The 20351-nt window shown below is 38.7% G+C and overlaps 1 protein-coding gene across 2 annotated transcripts in view; it reads left to right on the top strand.

Annotated features, from left to right (window-relative positions):
• SCP2 (sterol carrier protein 2) overlaps nt 1–20351 on the top strand; it is a 164703-nt gene that overhangs the window by 32117 nt on the left and 112235 nt on the right. For both annotated transcript variants that reach the window (XM_030870167.2, XM_060305457.1), the window contains one exon: nt 4163–4289. In XM_030870167.2, coding sequence (XP_030726027.1) covers nt 4163–4289 — 127 coding nt within the window. The remainder of the gene's footprint in view (nt 1–4162; nt 4290–20351) is intronic.

Below are 20351 nucleotides of genomic sequence, written 5' to 3'. Positions count from 1 at the left end.
GAAAGTTTTATGGATCCCAGCCAGGTACTCCCTTTGTCAGACCCTGCCTTTTGAAGGATTTTAGGCTACTTATAAGAACTTATCTCTTGTAGTGTTCTTTGATGTTATATCTATTTTGTCTGATATTAACATAGCCATTTCAGCTTTCTTTTGAGTAGAATTAGAATTGTTTATCTTTTCCCATCCTTTTACCTATTTCTGTCTTTATGTTTGAATTATATTTTTTAGGCAGCATTTAGTTGGGTCTTGCTTTTTAACAATATAATAATCTTTGCCTTTTAATTGGGCTTTTTATATCCTTTCCACTTAATGTGGTTATTGATATAGCTGGGTTTACATTAGTGGTTAGTTGAAACTGATGCCTACCGGCTTGTACCAGCTTGCAAGATCTGATTATGCATATCTCTTCTCATCTTTGCTTTCAGTGACATCATGCTAGTAGATTCAAATTGGCCATGGTGGGAGTATTTACAACACAAAAATAGACAAATGCTATCAATAAGACCACCCTCACCCCCCATGAGACTATTAAACATTTATTAGGACACCACTGATATAAATCTACCATCTTTCTACTCATTTTCTTTTTGTTCAATATCTTTATTCCTTTTTTCCTCTTTGTCTTCTTTTCTGTTCATTGAGAATGTTTTATAATTTTATTTTGTCTGTTTTATGAACATATTAACTATGCCTCAGGTGTTTTGCTTTTAGTGGTTGCTTTAGGGTTTACATTCATCTTTAACTTATTCACAAACCACCTTTAAGTAATGTTACGACTGTTCACTATAGTATTACATGAACCTTACAAAGTATTTTTTTGTTTACCTCTTCCTAGAGGCACATTTTACTTCTATACATGTTATAAGCCCTATATCAGCTATTGATTTTGCTTTAAATAGTCAATTATTTTTAAAAGAATTCTTAAAGTAGATAAAAAACATATATTTCTCCACATGTTTATAATTTTCAGTGATCTTTATTCCTTTATTATTGATTCCAATTTTCCTCTAGGATTATATTCCTTCTGCCTGAAGATTCTCCTTTAACATTTCACATAGTGCTGGTCTGCTGGTGATGAATTTTATCAGTTTTGTATGTTCTAATAATTCTTTATTTACCTTATTTTTTTTACCTTTTTTTTTAAAGATGTATTTGCTGAGTACAGAATTCTAGTTTAGCTTCACTCTTTTTTTTTTTTTTTGGCTTTCATTGTTTTCAATTTAAAGTCTGCTGTCATTCTTATTTTTTTGTTCCTATATACTTAATGTGTATTTTTCTTTGGTTACTTTTAAGATTTTTCTTTATCACTGTTTTTTTTTTTTTTTTTTTTTTGGGTTCGTGGGCCTCTCACTGTTGTGGCCTCTCCTGTTGCGGAGCACAGGCTCCTGACGCGCAGGCTCAGCGGCCATGGCTCACGGGCCTAGCTGCCCCGCGGCATGTGGGATCTTCCCGGACCGGGGCACGAACCCGTGTCCCCTGCATCGGCAGGCGGACTCTCAACCACTGCACCACCAGGGAAGCCCTATCACTGTTTTTTGTTTGTTTGTTTGTTTCATGGTATGCGGGCCTCTCACTGTTGTGGCCTCTCCTGTTGTGGAGCACAGGCTCTAGACACGGAGGCCCAGCGGCCATGGCTCACGGGCCCAGCCACTCCACGGCATGTGGGATCCTCCCGGACCAGGGCACGAACCCGTGACCCCTGCATTGGCAGGCGGACTCTCAACCACTGCACCACCAGGGAAGCCCTATCTATCACTGGTTTTGAACAATTTTATTATGACGTACCTTGGTGTAGTTTTATCGTGTTTCTTGTGCTTGGGGTTTGTTGAGGTTCTTGGATATATGAGTTATAGTTTTTATCAGGTTTGAAAATTTTTCATCCATTATGCCTTAAAATATTTTTTTTCTGACTTTTGTCTCTCTCCATTTTCTCTGTTTCTGGGACTCCAATTACATATCTACTAAACTTCTTGGTTGCTGTTCCATAATTCGCTGATTTTGTTCATTTTTTTCTAGATTTTTTTCCTCCATATTTTAATTTGCTACTTCTCCAAGTTTACCAATCTATGCTGCATTGTCTAATCTGCTGTTAATTCCACTGAATTTACTTTTCATTTCAGACAATGTATATTTTATCTCTAAAAGTTTCATGTGGGTCATTTTTTTCTATCTTCCCTATTTTTCTTTGTCATGTTCATGCTTTCTTCTACCTTCTTGAACAGATGGAGTATATTATAGTAACTGTTTTAATGTTCCCATCTAATTCTATCAGCTATATCATTTCTATTGATTGATTAATCCACTCTTTACAAGTTGTACTTTTCTGTTTCATTGCATGCCTTATAACTTGTGATTGAATGCTAGACATTTTAAATTTTACTTTGTTGGGTGTTGAATTTTTATGTTCTGTTAACTACTTAGGGGTTTGTTCTGGGGTAGGTGTTTTTTAGAAGTGGTTTGATACTTTTGAGACTTGCTTTTAAGCTTCATTAGGTAGAATCAGAACAGCCTTTATTATTCTAAGACTAAACTGACACTGTTACTCAAGCAGTAACCTCAGGATTCCATTGATGCCCCATATGTTAGGAGAATAAGAACTATTCCTGTCCCTGTGGGAACATTGGGAATTATTCTGCCTGCTCCTTTCCAGTGATTCTTTCCCTGGTCTCAGTAGTTTCCTCATATTCATGTGTTGATTAGAGTCATTGAAAACTCAAGAGGAACTCTCTTCAGATCTTCAGCTCTCCCTCTCTCTCTCTCTCTCTCTCTCTCTCTCTCTCTCTCTCTCTCTCTCGTCTCTCCATTACTCTTCTCTGTGAGTTCTTTCAGAGATCACTATACTAAGCTTTATGTTGTCCATTGTCTGAAAACAGTTGCTTTGTATATTTTGTCCAGGTTTTTAGTTGCTTAAGACAGAAGGGTAAATCTGGTTTCTATAGTGCATCATGACTAGAAGCAGAAGTTGTATATCATTGTTTTCATTCACATTCCTTTTTAACTTAGGTATGAACATTTTCTGTATTTTTTTAAATGTTCTTTTTTAGATTTCTTTTGACAGAAAAAAATTTACATCTATGGAAATCCAAACACATAATTATATATACTTATTTTTAAGATATTTGTGTTCACAGATTCCACAGATCCCATTTATCAGCTCATTTTGTCTTACTCCTTTGGATTGTCAAGTTACTTATCATATCTAACTAAATAATTTTCCTCTTGTAAGCCTATTTTTTCTTAATCTTAGTTTTTTCATAGCATTCCCTTTAGAACCCCTTTGTGCACCAAAAAAATCTTGATTTATTTCATTTAACAATTATTTATGGAATGTTTACTATGTAACAGGCCGTATGCTAGGCATTGGATACACATACAGAAGTATGTGAAGCAGAGTTCCTGCCCTCAGTGTGTTCATAGTCTAGTAGGTAAACTGGTAAGAAACAGTTAGCTTTCCCTTTGTAGAATGTTTGCAGTAGGAACTGTGTTTTTCTATTCTAGAACCATGGAAACAGAGGTGATTGCACTCTGAGTATCACTTTATCCTAACCCTAATTCACTCTTTTTCTCAAATACCCAAGCCTGCTCCTGCCTTTGGGTCTTTATTCTTGCTGTTCCTTCTGCCTTGAATGCTCCTCTCCCAAAGGTGTCCAAATGACTTGCTCCTACTCCTTCACATCCCTGCTCAAATGTCATTTTGTCAATGTGACCTCCCTTGACTATTTTCTATAAAGTAGCACTTCCCACTTTCAATCTTTATCCCTATACTTGAATTTATTCATTATAGCATTACTATTTACATTTTAATTAATTTTCATCCCCATTACTTTCTGTCCCCTCCTCCCTCAAATGTAAATGCCAGATGAGCAGGGACTTTATCTGTTTTGTTCACTGTTTTATCCCCAGCACCTTGAGTAGTTATTTGCACATATGGATTCTTTATACATGTTTCTTGAAAGAATTAATACCTCTTTGGTCACTTGATTATTTTTCCTTCCCATGTTTCCCTGCAAAGCGTTTTCTGACTGATTTTATTCACATTGTCCATTTTTGGCTTACTCTACACTTCAAATAAGTAAATGTCTTAGTAACGCTGTAATAGTTAAAAGAGACACCTATCATCATGTCAAGTACTTATTCAATTTTGTGTTTTCCCCTCTCTTAGTTTTCAAACAGGACCAATCCAATTGATAAGCATCTCGAAGTCCTGATCAACAAGTACGGATTGTCAGCCCACCCAGTTGCTTCTCAGATGTTTGGGTTTGCTGGAAAAGAGCACATGGAAAAATATGGTATGTTAAAAAACTTCAAGTCTTATTGGTAGTTACATACATGTGTGAGAAACAATAGGTATTTCTTAAGAAACTGTGGGGGATGCCAAGATGTATAAAATATGAAATGGTTTTTCAATTAAGTTGAAGAAATAGTCTGTATAGAATTCAGTTTTCTAAAAGTATTTATACATAGGACATCATATGAGAAGTACCTAGACTGCTCCAAAACAAGACATTGAAATAGGAAAAATCACATAAATCTTGTCTCCTTTAATCATAGACTATAAGTTGAGGCTCATTAGTTCTGAATATGGTAATGAGACTTAAAGCTAGCTCTTGGTAATAGATTTATGTAGCCAAATTTTATTCTCAGCATTTGAATCCATCAGGAGTCCATCATCATCTGTCAATCCATAGTGTTTTACGAGATTTAAATTTCATAGTTGATTTTTATTTTGTAGGTAAACATCCTAGCTTTTTGACTGATGATCAGTGATCGGCCTGCCTTAGCCAGTTAGATAAAGCATGGGATAGTGCAGATAGAGTTTTTGATTTTGTTTTTGTTTTTATTGTATGACCCTGAACCAGTGCCTTGTTGTGTACTGTGAGATAAGAAAGAAAATAGTTGTGCTTGAAAGTTCAGCGTTCCTATTCTTTGCAGGAAATATATCCCAGGTTTGATAGTCAAGATCAAGTAATCAGAAAGGAAAGAAATCTTCAAGGAAGAATGGTAGGATGGTATAGAGGAGCACTGCCAGTTTGGGGCCATGGAAATTTTCTTTCTTGTAGCTATTTCTTACCATTTTAAACTCAGTCCATTCCAATCTGGCTTCCCTCCTTTCTCAGGGCTACCACTGATCACTACGTTGCCATATCAAGTAAATACTTTTCAATCCTATTTTAATAGACCTCAGCACCATTAGTCCCTTTTGATCACTTCTTTCTTAAAACATTCTCTTCTCTTGGCCTCTGTGACATCTCGTTCTTCTGGTTTTTCTTACCTCTTTGGCTATTCCTTGTCCATTTCCTTTTTAATTTTTTTGAATGATTTTTAAAAAATTTATTTATTTATTTATATTTTTTATTTTTGGCTGTGTTGGGTCTTCGTTGCTTCACATGGGCTTTCTCTAGTTGCGGCGAACGGGGGCTACTCTTTGTTGTGGTGCAGGGGCTTCTCATTGTGGTGGCTTCTTTTGTTGAGGAACATGGGTTCTAGGTGCATGGGCTTCAGTAGTTGTGGCTCGTGGGCTCTAGAGCGCAGGCTCAGTAGCTGTGGCGCACAGGCTTATTTGCTCCGTGGCATGTGGGATCTTCCCAGACCAGGGCTGGAACCTGTGTCTCCTGCATTGGCAGGTGGATTCTTAACCACTGCACCACCAGGGAAGTCCCTCCATTTCCTTTTGAATTAAATAATTCATTTAAAATATTGAGCTATTATTATATTTCAGGCACTATTCTAGGCACTGGAATATAGCAGTATATCAGTTAGCTATTGCTGTGTAATAAACCACTCCAAAACTCAGCAATTTTAAGCAATGATTATTTATTATTATAGCTTACACGTTTGTAGATTGACTGGGAATCAGATGATCTAAGTCATGCTCAGCTCTTTTTGTCTGGGTTGATCATATGACTGTAGGTTGGTTGGAGGCTCTGTTTTAGTACTGCTTGGCTGGGTCATATGTCGCTCATTTTCCTCTTGGGACCGGAGGGCCAGCTCTGGGATGTCCTTTTCATGGTCACCGCAGAAGCACAAGAGAATAATCTGCAACATGCAAGGCCTTTTGAGACTTGACCAAAGCAAGTCACATGGCAAACTTGGAATCAAGGGATAGGGTAATATACTCTACTTCTTTTGTGGTAGGAAACTTCAAAGTCAGACCATAAAGGATATTCAGGAGGGAAAAAGAATTAGGGACATCAGTGCATTCATTCACAAGCAACAAATAAGCAAATGAAATGTGAGGGTTTTGCTTTAATTTCTAGTCGAGGAGAGACAATAGCATATGAAAAAAACTACGATAATTTCAAACAATTATTAGTCCTGTGAAGAAAATAAAACAAGGTAAGGCACTTGTGGGAGAGGGAGGCAAACTTAGGATAGTCAGTGATGCACTCTATACTTGTATATCCAGTTGGCATCTTTGCTTGTGTATGTAACAGATGTCTCAAATTTCACATGTTCAGATGCAAACTCTTCATTCTGTTCCCCCATATCTTAAATTTGCTCCTTCTCTACTTTTCCTCATCTCAGTAAGTGGCATTTCCATCCATTCAGATGTTCAAAGCAAAAACATGAGTCATCTTTGACACTTCTCCCTGCTCTTCCCCTACTCCAGTCCATCACTATGTCCTGTCAGTTCTACCTTCAAACTCCAAATTATGTTTTTTTCCCCCAGTTTCTTTTACTATTGCAGCTCTTATCCCAGACCATAATTTTTCAAACTTTGATCTGTGACCTGCTAGGAAATTAAAGATTCAAAGTAATGATTGAACCCAGTATTTTGAAAAAATATGACATTTGTTGTTGTTGTGTATTATAACTCAAGTCAGAGAAATGCACACAACATAAATACACAGCTTCATGAATCAAGCTCATAACTGTGACCTAAATTACCTCCCAGGTCAAAAATAGAATGCTAACACTTAAGAATCCTCTCTGTAGATAATTTTTATCTTAAGAACTTTGTGGGTCTCCTGTGAATCTTGTTTGGTCACGCCATCAGTCAACAAGCTACGCCTGCAAATCTCTCTGGGCTCAGTGCCAGTCTGCCTTGGGTCCTTTCTGAGATGGCTGAGGAGCAGCGTTCTTAAGCTTCCTAGCAACCCTTTGATTGAGAGGATTTGTGAGGCACAGGTTTTTTCTCTTTAGAGGGCTTTTTTTTCTCTCTGAACAACATTCTGAGGCATCACCTTTGATCTTTCTGAGGTCTTAACAAAAGATTTGTCACAATATGGGCTTCATTTTTGGACCATGTTTTCCTGGCAATGCCCTGGATTTGATCTTTGCTCAAAGACTATTTCTTTTTTTTTTTTTTTAACATCTGTATTGGAGTATAATTGCTTTACAATGTTGTGTTACTTTCTGCTTTATAACAAAGGGAATCAGCTATACATCTACCTATACCCCCATATCCCCTCCCTCTTGTGTCTCCCTCCCACCCTCCCTGTCCCACCCCTCTAGGTGGTCACAAAGCACCGAGCTGATCTCCCTGTGCTATGCAGCTACTTCTTACTAGCTATCTATTTTACGTTTGGTAGTGTATATATGTCCATGCCACTCTCTCACTTCGTCCCAGCTTACCCTTCCCCCTCCCCGAATCCTCAAGTCCATTCTCTAGTAAGTCTGCGTCTTTATTCCCGTCAAAGACTATTTCTTAATTTTAGCATCTTTTACCACTTTGAAAGGCTGAGAATTTTCAAAACTATCAAGTCCTGAATCCTTTTTGTTTAATAGTTCTTTCTGCAATATAGCATTATAGAATTTTACTGTAAGCAGCCAGAAGAAACCATGTGGCAGTTTCTATATTTTGCTTATGAACTAGTTTCTACATAACTGCAAGTATAGTATTACTGTAATCTCTGCTTCTATTTTAACAGGCCTCTCCTTTCCTCCAGTTTTCAGTAAGATTTTGTCCTTTCACAAACTCTCACCTGCAGCATCCCCTCAAAGGACTTTGAGGCTACTACTAATGGGTTCTTCAACGCACTTTACGCTTTTGCTAGCAATTGTTCCAAACTTCGGAACTAGAATGGTTCCAAAGCCATTCACATATCTTATATTTTTGTTCAGTGTAACTCCATTTCCACTATATTAGTTTGCTTGGGCTGACATAGCAAATACCATAGACTGGGTGGCTCAAAGAACATAAATTTATTTCTCATTGTTCTAGAGGCTGGTAAGTCTAAAATCAAGACGCACGATAGGTTTTATACTGATACTGGTTTTATACTGATGCACGATAGGTTTTATAGGTTTTTTCTTGGGTTATAGGTGACTGCCATCTCACTGTGTATTCACATGACCTCTTCTTTTATGTGGGTGCAGAGAGAGAGGGAGAGAGAAACATCTTTGTCTTCCACTATTTGTAAGGATTCTTATAAGGACACTAATCCTATCAGGAGGCACTCACCCTCATGACCTCATCTACCATAATTACCTCCCAAAAGACCCATCTCCAAAAACCATCACATTGAGTGTTAGGAATTCAATAAATGAATTTTCTTTTTTTATATAAATTTATTTATCTTTGGTTGCATTAGATCTTCGTTGCTGAGTGTGGGCTTTCTCTAGTTGCAGTGAGCGGGGGCTACTCTTCATTGCGGTGCATGGACTTCTCATTGCTGTGGCTTCTCTTGTTGTGGAGCGCGGGTTCTAGGCACACGGGCTTCAGTAGTTGTGGCTCACGGGCTCTAGAGTGCAGGCTCAGTAGTTGTGGTGCACGGGCTTAGTCGCTCTGCGGCATGTGGGATCTTCCTGGACCAGGGCTCGAACCCGTGTCCCCTGCATTGGCAGGTGGATTCTTAACCACTGCGCCACCAGGGAAGTCCAACAAATGAATTTTGAGGGGACACAATTCTGTCCATGGCATTCAGGTACCAAAATATGTATCAGTATTTTCTATTGCTTTGTTACGGTGAGACTCTCCTTTTAAAAATCATTTCTTGTTTTAATTCCTGTTTTCTAGTCTTCCTATGTGTAAGCTCACTGGCCTTTCAGTGTGTTCGGTAAGCCAAACTTATTTCCCTGCGCCCCAGTCTCATATTTTCTTTGGCTACAGTGCTCTTTATTCTTTCAAGGTCAACTCTTTTCATGCTTTAGGTCTTAAAAAATCTTATCTCATATCTCCAACACTTTACAAAAGTATTTCTGCTTGGATGTCTAATAGGCCTTTCAAATTTAACAGGTCTAAAACTGAGGTCTTAGTTCTTTCTTGAACTTCCACCTTCCCCATCTGTTCCTCCAGAAGTTTTTCCTATCCAGTAAATGATAACTCCATCTCTTTAGGACCTTTGGCCAAAAAGCTTAGAGCCATTCTTGATTTTTCTTATACTCAACATTCAATATACCAGCAAACCTTTTTTTTTTTTTTGCAGTTTATCAAGATACTCTTTTATTTTCCTTTTTTACCCCCCAGAAAACTTAGCACTGCACGGAGAACAAATTTAAGCAATGATCTTGCTAGAGATCATTGTGGAGCTCACTTTTTAAAACCCTATAAATTCCCCATCGGACAACAGGGATATTATTATTATTATTAATTCTTTTTTTTTTTTACATATTTATTAGAGTATAATTGCCCCACAACGGTGTGCCAGTTTCTGCTCTACAGCAAAGCGAATCAGCCACACACACACACACACACACACATGTTCCCATCTCTCCTCCCTCCCGCATCTCCCTCCCTCCCACCCTCCCTATCCTACCCCCCCAGGCGGTCACAAACCACCTAGCTGATCTCCCTGTGCTATGCAGCTGCTTCCCACTAGCTATCTGTTTTACGTTTGGTAGTGTATATATGTCCATGCCACTCTCTCGCTTTGTCACAGCTTACCCTTCCCCCTCCCCATGTCCTCAAGTCCATTCTCTAGTAGGTCTGTGTCTTTATTCCTGTCTTACCCCTAGGTTCTTCATGACTTTTTTTTTCTTAAATTCCATATATATATGTGTTAGCATACGGTATTTGTCTTTCTCTTTCTGACTTACTTCACTCTGTATGACAGACTGTAGGTCCATCCACCTCACTACAAATAACTCAATCTCGTTTCTTTTTATGGCTGAGTAATATTCCATTGTATATATGTGCCACACCTTCTTTATCCATTCATCCAATGATGGACACTTAGGTTGTTTCCATCTCCTGGTTATTGTAAATAGAGCTGCAATGAACATTTTGGTACATGACTCTTTTTGAATTATGGTTTTCTCAGGGTATATGCCCAGTAGAGGGATTGCTGGGTCATATGGTAGTTCTATTTGTAGTTTTTTAAGGAACCTCCATACTGTTCTCCATAGTGGCTGTACCAATTCACATTCCCACCAGCAGTGAAAGAGTGTTCCCTTTTCTCCACACCCTCTCCAGCATTTATTGTTTCTAGATTTTTTGATGATGGCCATTCTGACTGGTGTGAGATGATATCTCATTGTAGTTTTGATTTGCATTTCTCTAATGATTAATGATGTTGAGCATTCTTTCATGTGTTTGTTGGCAATCTGTATATCTTCTTTGGAGAAATGTCTATTTAGGTCTTCTGCCCATTTTTTGATTGGGTTGTTTGTTTTTTCATTATTGAGCTGCATGAGCTGCTTGTAAATTTTGGAGATTAATCCTTTGTCAGTTGCTTCATTTGCAAATATTTTCTCCCATTCTGAGGGTTGTCTTTTGGTCTTGTTTATGGTTTCCTTTACTGTGCAAAAGATTTTAAGTTTCATTAGGTCCTATTTGTTTATTTTTGTTTTTATTTCCATTTCTCTGGGAGGTGGGTCAAAAAGGATCTTGCTGTGATTTATGTCATACAGTGTTCTGCCTGTGTTTTCCTCTAAGAGTTTGATAGTTTCTGGCCTTACATTTATGTCTTTAATCCATTTTGAGCTTATTTTTGTGTATGGTGATAGGGAGTGTTCTAATCTCATACTTTTACATATACCTGTCCAGTTTCCCCAGCACCACTTATTGAAGAGGCTGTCCTTTCTCCACTGTACATTCCTGCCTCCTTTATCAAAGATAAGGTGACCATATGTGCGTGGGTTTATCTCTGGGCTTTCTATCCTGTTCCATTGATCTATATTTCTGTTTTTGTGCCAGTACCATACTGTCTTGATTACTGTAGCTTTGTAGTATAGTCTGAAGTCAGGCAGCCTGATTCCTCCAGCTCTGTTTTTCTTTCTCAAGATTGCTTTGGCTCTTCGGGGTCTTTTGTGTTTCCATACAAATTGTGAAATGTTTTGTTCTAGTTCTGTGAAAAATGCCAGTGGTAGTTTGATAGGGATTGCATTGAATCTGTAGATTGCTTTGGGTAGTAGAGTCATTTTCACAATGTTGATTCTTCCAATCCAAGAACATGATATATCTCTCCATCTGTTTGTATCATCTTTAATTTCTTTCATCAGTGTCTTATAATTTTCTGCATACAGGTCTTTTGTCTCCTTAGGTAGGTTTATTCCTAGATATTTTATTCTTTTTGTTGCAATGGTAAATGAGAGTGTTTTCTTGATTTCACTTTCATGTTTTTCATCCTTAGTGTATAGGAATGCCAGAGATTTCTGTGCATTAATTTTGTATCCTGCTACTTTACCAAATATTAGCTCTAGTAGTTTTCTGGTAGCATCTTTAGGATTCTCTATGTATAGATAGTATCATGTCATCTGCAAACAGTGACAGCTTTACTTCTTTTCCGATTTGGCTTCCTTTTATTTCCTTTTCTTCTCTCATTGCTGTGGCTAAAACTTCCAAAACTATGTTGAATAAGAGTGGTGAGAGTGGGCAACCTTGTCTTGTTCCTGATCTTAGTGGAAATGGTTTCAGTTTTTTACCATTGAGGATGATGTTGGTGGTAGGTTTGTCATATATGGCCTTTATGATGCTGAGGAAAGTTCCCTCTATGCCTACACTCTGCAGGGTTTTTATCATAAATGGGTGTTGAATTTTGTCAAAAGCTTTCTCTGCATCTATTGAGATGATCATATGGTTTTTCTCCTTCAATTTGTTAATATGGCTTATCATGTTGATTGATTTGTGTATATTGAAGAATCCTTGCATTCCTGGAATAAACCCCACTTGAACATGGTGTATGATCCTTTTAATGTGCTGTTGGATTCTGTTTGCTAGTATTTTGTTGAGGACTTTTGCATCTATGTTCATCAGTGATAATGGCCTGTAGTTTTCTTTCTTTGTGACTTCCTTGTTTGGTTTTGGTATCAGGGTAATCGTGGCCTCGTAGAATGAGTTTGGGAGCGTTCCTCCCTATGCTATATTTTGGAAGAGTTTGAGAAGGATAGGTGTTAGCTCTTCTCTTAATGTTTGATAGAATTCGCCTGTGAAGCCATCTGGTCCTGGGCTTTTGTTTGTTGGAAGATTTTTTTTTTTTTTTTTTTTTTTTTGCGGTACGTGGGTCTCTCACTGTTGTGGCCTCTTCCGTTGCGGAGCACAGGCTCCGGACGCACAGGCTCAGCAGCCATGGCTCATGGGCCCAGACGCTCCGTGGCATGTGGGATCCTCCCAGACCGGGGCACGAACCCGTATTCCCTGCATCAGCAGGCAGACTCTCAACCACTGCACCACCAGTGAAGCCCCTGTTGGAAGATTTTTAATCATAGTTTCAATTTCAGTGCTTGTGATTGGTCTGTTCATATTTTCTATTTCTTCCTGATTCAGTCTTGGCAGGTTGTGCATTTCTAAGAATTTGTCCATTTCTTCCAGGTTGTCCATTTTATTGGCATAGAGTTGCTTGTAGTAATCTCTCATGATCTTTTGTATTTCTGCAGTGTCAGTTGTTACTTCTCCTTTTTCATTTCTAAATCTATTGATTGAGTCTTCTCCCTTTTTTTCTTGATGAGTCTGGCTAATGGTTTATCAATTTTGTTTATCTTCTCAAAGAGCCAGCTTTTAGTTTTATTGATCTTTGCTATCGTTTCCTTCATTTCTTTTTCGTTTATTTCTGATCTGATCTTTATGATTTCCTTCCTTCTGCTAACTTTGGGTTTTTTTTGTTCTTCTTTCTCTAATTGCTTTAGGTGCAAGGTTAGGTTGTTTATTAGAGATGTTTCCTGTTTCTTAAGGTAGGATTGTATTGCTATAAACTTCCCTCTTAGAACTGCTTTTGCTGCATCTCATAGGTTTTGGGTCATCGTGTCTCCATTGTCATTTGTTTCTAGGTATTTTTTGATTTCCTCTTTGATTTCTTCAGTGATCACTTTGTTATTAAGTAGTGTATTATTTAGCCTCCATGTGTTTGTATTTTTTACAGATCTTTTCCTGAAATTGATATCTAGTCTCGTAGCATTGTGGTCGGAAAAGATACTTGATACAATTTCAATTTTCTTAAATTTACCAAGGCTTGATTTGTGACCCAAGATATGATCTATCCTGGAGAATATTCCATGAGCACTTGAGAAAAATGTGTATTCTGTAGTTTTTGGATGGAATGTCCTATAAATATCAATTAAGTCCATCTTGTTTAATGTATCATTTAAAGCTTGCATTTCATTATTTATTTTCATTTTGGATGATCTGTCCATTGGTGAAAGTGGTGTGTTAAAGTCTCCTACTATGAATGTGTTACTGTCAAGTTCCCCTTTTATGGCTGTTAGTATTTGCCTTATATATTGAGGTGCTCCTATGTTGGGTGCATAAATATTTACAATTGTTATATCTTCTTGGATCGGTCCCTTGATCATTATGTAGTGTCCTTCTTTGTCTCTTCTAATAGTCTTTATTTTAAAGTCTATTTTGTCTGATATGAGAATTGCTACTCCAGCTTTCTTTTGGTTTCCATTTGCATGGAATATCTTTTTCCATCCCCTCACTTTCAGTCTGTATGTGTCTCTAGGTCTGAAGTGGGTCTCTTCAGCATATATATAGGTCTTGTTTTTGTATCCATTCAGCCAGTCTGTGTCTTTTGGTGGGAGCATTTAGTCCATTTACATTTAAGGTAATTATCGATATGTATGTTTCTATTCCCATTTTCTTAATTGTTTTGGGTTCGTTATTGTAGGTCTTTTCCTTCTCTTGTGTTTCTTGCCTAGAGAAGGTCCTTTAGCATTTGTTGTAAAGTTGGTTTGGTGGTGCTGAACTCTCTCAGCTTTTGCTTGTCTCTAAAGGTTTTAATTTCTCCATCAAATCTGAATGAGATCCTTGCTGGGTAGAGTAATCTTGGTTGTGGGTTTTTCTCCTTCATCACTTTAAATATGTCCTGCCAGTACCTTCTGGCTTGCAGAGTTTCTGCTGAAAGATCAGCTGTTAACCTTATGGGGATTCCCTTGTGTGTTATTTGTTGTTTTTCCCTTGCTGCTTTTAATATGCTTTCTTTGTATTTAATTTTTGACAGTTTGATTAATATGTGTCTTGGCGTATTTCTCTTTGGATTTATCCTGTATAGGACTCTCTGTGCTTCCTGGACTTGATTTCCTTTCCCATATTAGGGAAGTTTTCAACTATAATCTCTTCAAATATTTTCTCAGTCCCTTTCTTTTTCTCTTCTTCTTCTGGAACCCCTATAATTCGAATGTTGGTGCGTTTAATGTTGTCCCAGAGGTCTCTGAGACTGTCCTCATTTCTTTTCATTCTCTTTTGTTTATTCTGCTCTGCAGTAGTTATTTCCACTATTTTGTCTTCCAGGGCACTTATCGGTTCTTCTGCCTCAGTTATTCTGCTATTGATTCCTTCTAGAGTATTTTTAATTTCATTTATTTTGTTGTTCATCATTGCTTGTTTCATCTTTAGTTCTTCTAGGTCCTTGTTAAATGTTTCTTGCATTTTCTCTATTCTATTTCCAAGATTTTGGGTCATCTTTACTATCACTATTCTGATTTCTTTTTGAGGTAGACTGCCTATTTCCTCTTCATTTGTTAGTTCTGGTGGGTGTTTATCTTGCTCCTTCATCTGCTGTGTGTTTTTCTGTCTTCTCATTTTGCTTATCTTACTGTGTTTGGGGTCTCCTTTTTGCAGGCTGCAGGTTCGTAGTTCCTGTTGTTTTTGGTGTCTGTCCCCAGTGGCTAAAGTTGTTTCAGTGGGTTGTGTAGGCTTCCTGGTGGAGGGGACTAGTGCCTGTGTTCTGGTGGATGAGGCTGGATCTTGTCTTTCTGCTGGGCAGGTCCACATCTGGTGGTGTGTTTTGGGGTGTCTGGGACTTATTATGATTTTAGGCAGCCTCTCTGCTAGTGGGTGGGTTTGTGTTCCTGTCTTGCTAGTTGTTTGCCATAGGGTGTGCAGCACTGTAGCTTGCTGGTCGTTGAGTGAAGCCAGGTGCTGGTGTTGAGATGGAGATCTCTGGGAGATTTTCACCGTTTGATATTACGTGGAGCTGGGAGGTCTCTTGTGGACCAGTGTCCTGAAGTTGGCTCTCCCATGTCAGTGGCACAGCACTGACTCCTGGCTGCAGCACCAAGAGCCTTTCATCCACATGGCGCAGAATAAAAGGGAGAAAAAGTTGAAAGAAAGAAAGAAAGACAGACAAAAGAAAGAAAGAAAAGCAAGAAAGGAGGGAGGAAGGAAGGAAGGAAGAAAGAAAAGAAAGAAAGAAAGAGGAAAGAGGATAAAATAAAATAAAGATAAAATAAAGTTATTAAAATAAAAAATAATTTTAAGAAAAACATTAAAAACAAGCAAACAAACAAAAAAACGGATGGATAGAACCCTAGGACAAATGGTGACAGCAAAGCTATACAGAAAAAATCTCACACAGAAGCATACACATACACACTCACAAAAAGAGAAAAAGGGGAAAAAATAGTAAATCTTGCTCTCAAAGTCCACCTCCTCAATTTGGGATGGTTCGTTGTCTATTCATGTATTCCACAGATGCAGGGTACATCAAGTTGATTGTGGAGCTTTAATCCGCTGCTTCTGAGGCTGCTAGGAGAGATTTCCCTTTCTCTTCTTTGTTCGCACAGCTCCCGAGGCTCAGCTTTGGATTTGGCCTTGCCTCTGCATGTAGGTCGCCAGAGGGCATCTGTTCTTCGCTCAGACAGGACGGGGTTAAAGGAGCAGCTGCTTCAGGGACTCTGGCTCACTTGGGCGGGGGAGGGAGGGGCACGGATGCGGGGCGAGGCTGCGGTGTCAGAGGCCGGTGTGACGTTGCACCAGCCTGAGGCGCCGTGCGTTCTCCCGGGGAAGTTGTCCTTGCTTCCTGGGACCCTGGCAGTGGCGGGCTGCACAGGCTCCCCGGAAGGGAGGTGAGGATAGTGACCTGTGCTCGCACACAGGCTTCTTGGTGGCGGCAGCAGCAGCCTTAGCATCTCATGCCTGTCTCTGTGGTCCGCGCTGGTAGCCGCGGCTAGCGCCCGTCTCTGGAGCTCCTTTAAGCAGCGCTCTTAATCCCCTCTCCTCGCGCACCAGGAAACAAAGAGGGAAGAAAAAGTCTCTTGCCTCTTCGGCAGGTCCAGACTTACCCCCCGACTCCCTCCCGGCTAGCCATGGTGCACTAACCCCCTGCAGGCTGTGTTCACCACAGTCCTCTTCCTGGCTCCAACCGCAGCCCCTGAGCCTCAGCTCCCAGGCCCCGCCCGCCCCGCGAGTGAGCAGACAAGCCTCTCGAGCTGGTGAGTGCCAGTCAGCACCGCTCCTCTGTGCGGGAATGTCTCCACTTTGCCCCCCGCACCCCTGTGGCTGCGCTCTCCTCCGCGGCTCCGAAGCTCCCCCCCTCCGTCACCCGCAGTCTCCGCCCGCGAAGGGGCTCCTAGTGTGTGGAAAGTTTTCCTCCTTCACAGCTCCCTCCCACTGGTGCAGGTCGTGTCCCTATTCTTTTGTCCCTGTTTATTCTTTTTTCTTTTGCACTACCCAGGTATGTGGGGAGTTTCTTGCCTTTTGGGAGGTCTGAGGTCTTCTGCCAGCCTTCAGTAGGTGTTCTGTAGGAGTTGTTCCACGTGTAGATGTATTTCTGGTGTATCTGTGGGGAGGAAGGTGATCTCCGCGTCTTACTCTTCTGCCATCTTCCCGATTCCCCCAAGTATGTCTCAGCAAACTTTTTACTCATTTCTTAAAATATCCAGAAATATGAGAAGGAGAAATGTTTCTCCACATTTTCCCCACTTCTACTATAGTGCAAGCTATCATAATTTCTCACCTGGAGTATAGGAATCTCCTAAATGTTTTTACTGCTTCTGCTTGCGTACCTGTTCAGTCAATTCTTCACTTTATGTCTGGAGCAACGCTTTTAAAATATAAGCTAGATCATTTCACTCCTCTGCTAAGAACTCTACTATGTTCTTAACACACTGAGATTGAAACCTACAGGTCTTATTATGGCCTACAAGCTTCTATATGATCTGACCCTGCACCCTCATTAGCTCTCTGACCTCATCTTTCACCATTTTTTCTTTCACCACTCTGCTCCAGCCACACTATCCTTTCGGTTCCTCAAACACAGTAAGCACATTCCTACCTCAGGCAGGGCCTAAGCCTTGCTATTTCCACTTCTGGAATACTTTACCCTAAGATATCATCAGTGCTAGCTTTCCTACTTCCATCAGGTCTTTGCTTAAATGTCATCTTCTGCTTTCTTTCATCACCCTCCTTCCCAGAACTCCCTATCCTCTGTCTCTTACTTTATCTTTTTTTTTTTTTTTTTTTAATTTTTGGCTGCATTGTGTCTTCGTTGCTGCACGTGGGCTTTCTCTAGTTGCGGTGAGCGGGGTCTACTCTTTGTTGAGGTATATGGGCTTCTCTTTGTGGTGGCTTCTCTTGTTGTGGTGCACGGGTTCTAGGCGCGCGGGCTTCAGTAGTTGTGGCTCGTGGGCTCTAGAGTGCAGGCTCAGTAGTTGTGGTGCACAGGCTTAGTTGCTTCACGGCATGTGGGATCTTCCTGGACCAGGGCTCGAACCCATGTCCCTTGCATTAGCAGGCGGATTCTTAGCCATTGTGCCACCAAGGAAGCCCTTACTTTATCATTTTATAGAGCACTTATGAAAATATGGCATATATATATTTTCTTATTTATTGACTGTCTCTTCCAACCAGAATCTAAGTCTACAAGGGCCTGATTTTTGTTTATTTTATTCCCTGCTCTTTGACTGTTACCTAGTAGAGTGCCTGGCACAGAGCAGTTCTTCTGTAATTAATTAATCTTCAAAGAAAGACCCTCCTTGATCATTCAATTGAAGTGAATCCCTCCTGTTATTCTTTTTCATAGATAGTTTCCTATTGCTTTCCTTCATAGCACTTAGCACTATTTATATTCATACGTTTATTGTGTGTGGTTTTACTTGTTTAATTTTTGTCTTCCTTATTTGTCTTATAAACTCCATGAAAGCAGGAACCATGTCTGTTTTGTTTACCTTCAGTATATCCAGCCTAGCACAGTGGTTGACATGTAATCTGGCCAGAAGAAAGTTTTTTCCCCCTTCGCTTCTACAATCCCTAGCATATTTAAATACTCAATAAATATTTGTTGAATGAATGAGTGAATTTCCATACCCATATTATCTCATTCAATTCTCACAACAGTCCATTATGGGAGGTGTTATATTAATAATACTTTTAAGTACAATTCTGGCTTCAAGATCTCATGTATATATTTATTTATATACTCACTTATTTATTTAATTGTGTTGAGAAAGTATTCAGCAATTTTTATTTTCTTGAGTTTCTTTTTCTTTCAGGAATGGGCACTGAATTTTGTCAAATGCTTTTCCAGCATCTGTGGATTTCATTATGTCCTCCACTTAGATCTAGTAATAAAATATTTTATTAATGGACTTCTGATATTGAATCAACGTTGCGTGTCTGGAATGAATGCCACTTGGTTATGATGTATTGATTTTTTTTTAATGTGGAGTTAGGCTCTGTCACTATTTAGTGCTTTCAGATCAACATTCATAAGTGATATTGGTTTTTAATTTTCTCTTTTTTAATGTCTTTATCAAGTTTAGGTGTTAATTTTATACTTACTTTATAAAACGAAGTAGGAAACGTTTCTTCATTTTTGATGCTTTGGAACGATTTATGGCGCATTTGGACTACTTGATCTTTGTAGGTTTGATATAATACCCTGTGAAATCATCCGGGCCTGTTTTTTTGGTGTGTATGGTTTGTTTGTTTTGGTAGTTGCTTGGTAATTATCTATTTATTTATGTTTAAACATTCCATCTCCAGTGGGGTCAATTTTGGTAGTCTGTATTTCTCTGGGAAATTATTCGTTTCATTTAGAGTTTCAAATCTATTTGTATAGAAGTCTGAAAAGTCGTCTTTTACATAAAATTTCTACTTCAGCGGTATTTCTCTCGTTATTTATTATTTTTGTGTATATATGCTTTCTGCTTTTTTTCGTATTAAATTAGGGTAGCAGTTTGTCTCTTTTGTTAAATTTTTCAGAACAATAGGATTTTCATTGATTATGTCTATTCTTTCTAATTCTTTATTCCATTATTTTCTGCCTTTATCTTCCTTGTGATTTTTATTGGTTTATTTTGTTGTTTTTTGAATTGGGAATTTAATTCAATTTTTATCCTTTTAGTGAATAACAGCTTTATTGAGATAAAATTGACATACCATAAAAATTCATTCTTTTAAAGTGTACAATTCAGTGTTTTTTTGTATATTCACAGAGTTGTGCAATCATCACCACTATCTAATTTCAGAACATTTTCATCATCCCCAAAGGAAACCCCATACCCATTAGCAATCCTTTCCTCTAAGGCACCTGGCAATCACTAATCTAATTTCTGTTTTTATGTGTTTGCTTATTATGAACATTTCATTTAAATGGACCCTACAGTATGTGACCTTTTGTGATTGGCTTCTTTCACTCAGCACAGAAAACATTCACAGTTCATTCATGTAGTAGCATGGATCAGGACTTCATTCTTTTTAATTGATCAGTATGTTCCATTTTAATCATTCTTAGTGCTATGTTCTTGTTACAGCTTTAAACATATCACATTGGTTCTGATATGTAGTGTTTTAGTTTTCAGTGTCATTTTTTTCAGAAGCTCTGCAATCATTTGTGTTTCTTCTTTTTGTCCAAGAGTTGTTTTATGGAAATAGTTTAAAAATTTCCAGGTAGACTTAATTTTTACATTTTATTAATAATTACTAGTTTTATTACATTGTGATTTGAGAGTGTTCTTTTAAATTTGGAGTGATTCCTAATTATCTGATGTCCTCTAATGTCAGTGTAGTAAAGTCTTATTTCTGTAGTGGATTTTTTGAAAGATGGACTGTGTGTCCTCAGATTTCTTGTTTCTTTTTTGTTTGTTTGTTTTGTCTTGTGGGACCCCAGAAATTTCCCTGTTTACTTCTTTTCTCTTTCACCATCCAATTGCCAAAGGGACCTTCCCCCCAACAATTTTTTTTCCCCCTCTTTTTTTCTCCTAGAAGCTATACCTTTCAAAGATTACCACCTTGAGTCTTCTGTTCTTTTCTA

Source organism: Globicephala melas, chromosome 1 (assembly GCF_963455315.2).
Source record: "Globicephala melas chromosome 1, mGloMel1.2, whole genome shotgun sequence".
Lineage (NCBI taxonomy): Eukaryota > Metazoa > Chordata > Mammalia > Artiodactyla > Delphinidae > Globicephala > Globicephala melas.
The sequence above is the reverse complement of the archived record's forward strand: the minus strand, read 5'-3'. Positions and strand labels throughout refer to the sequence as shown.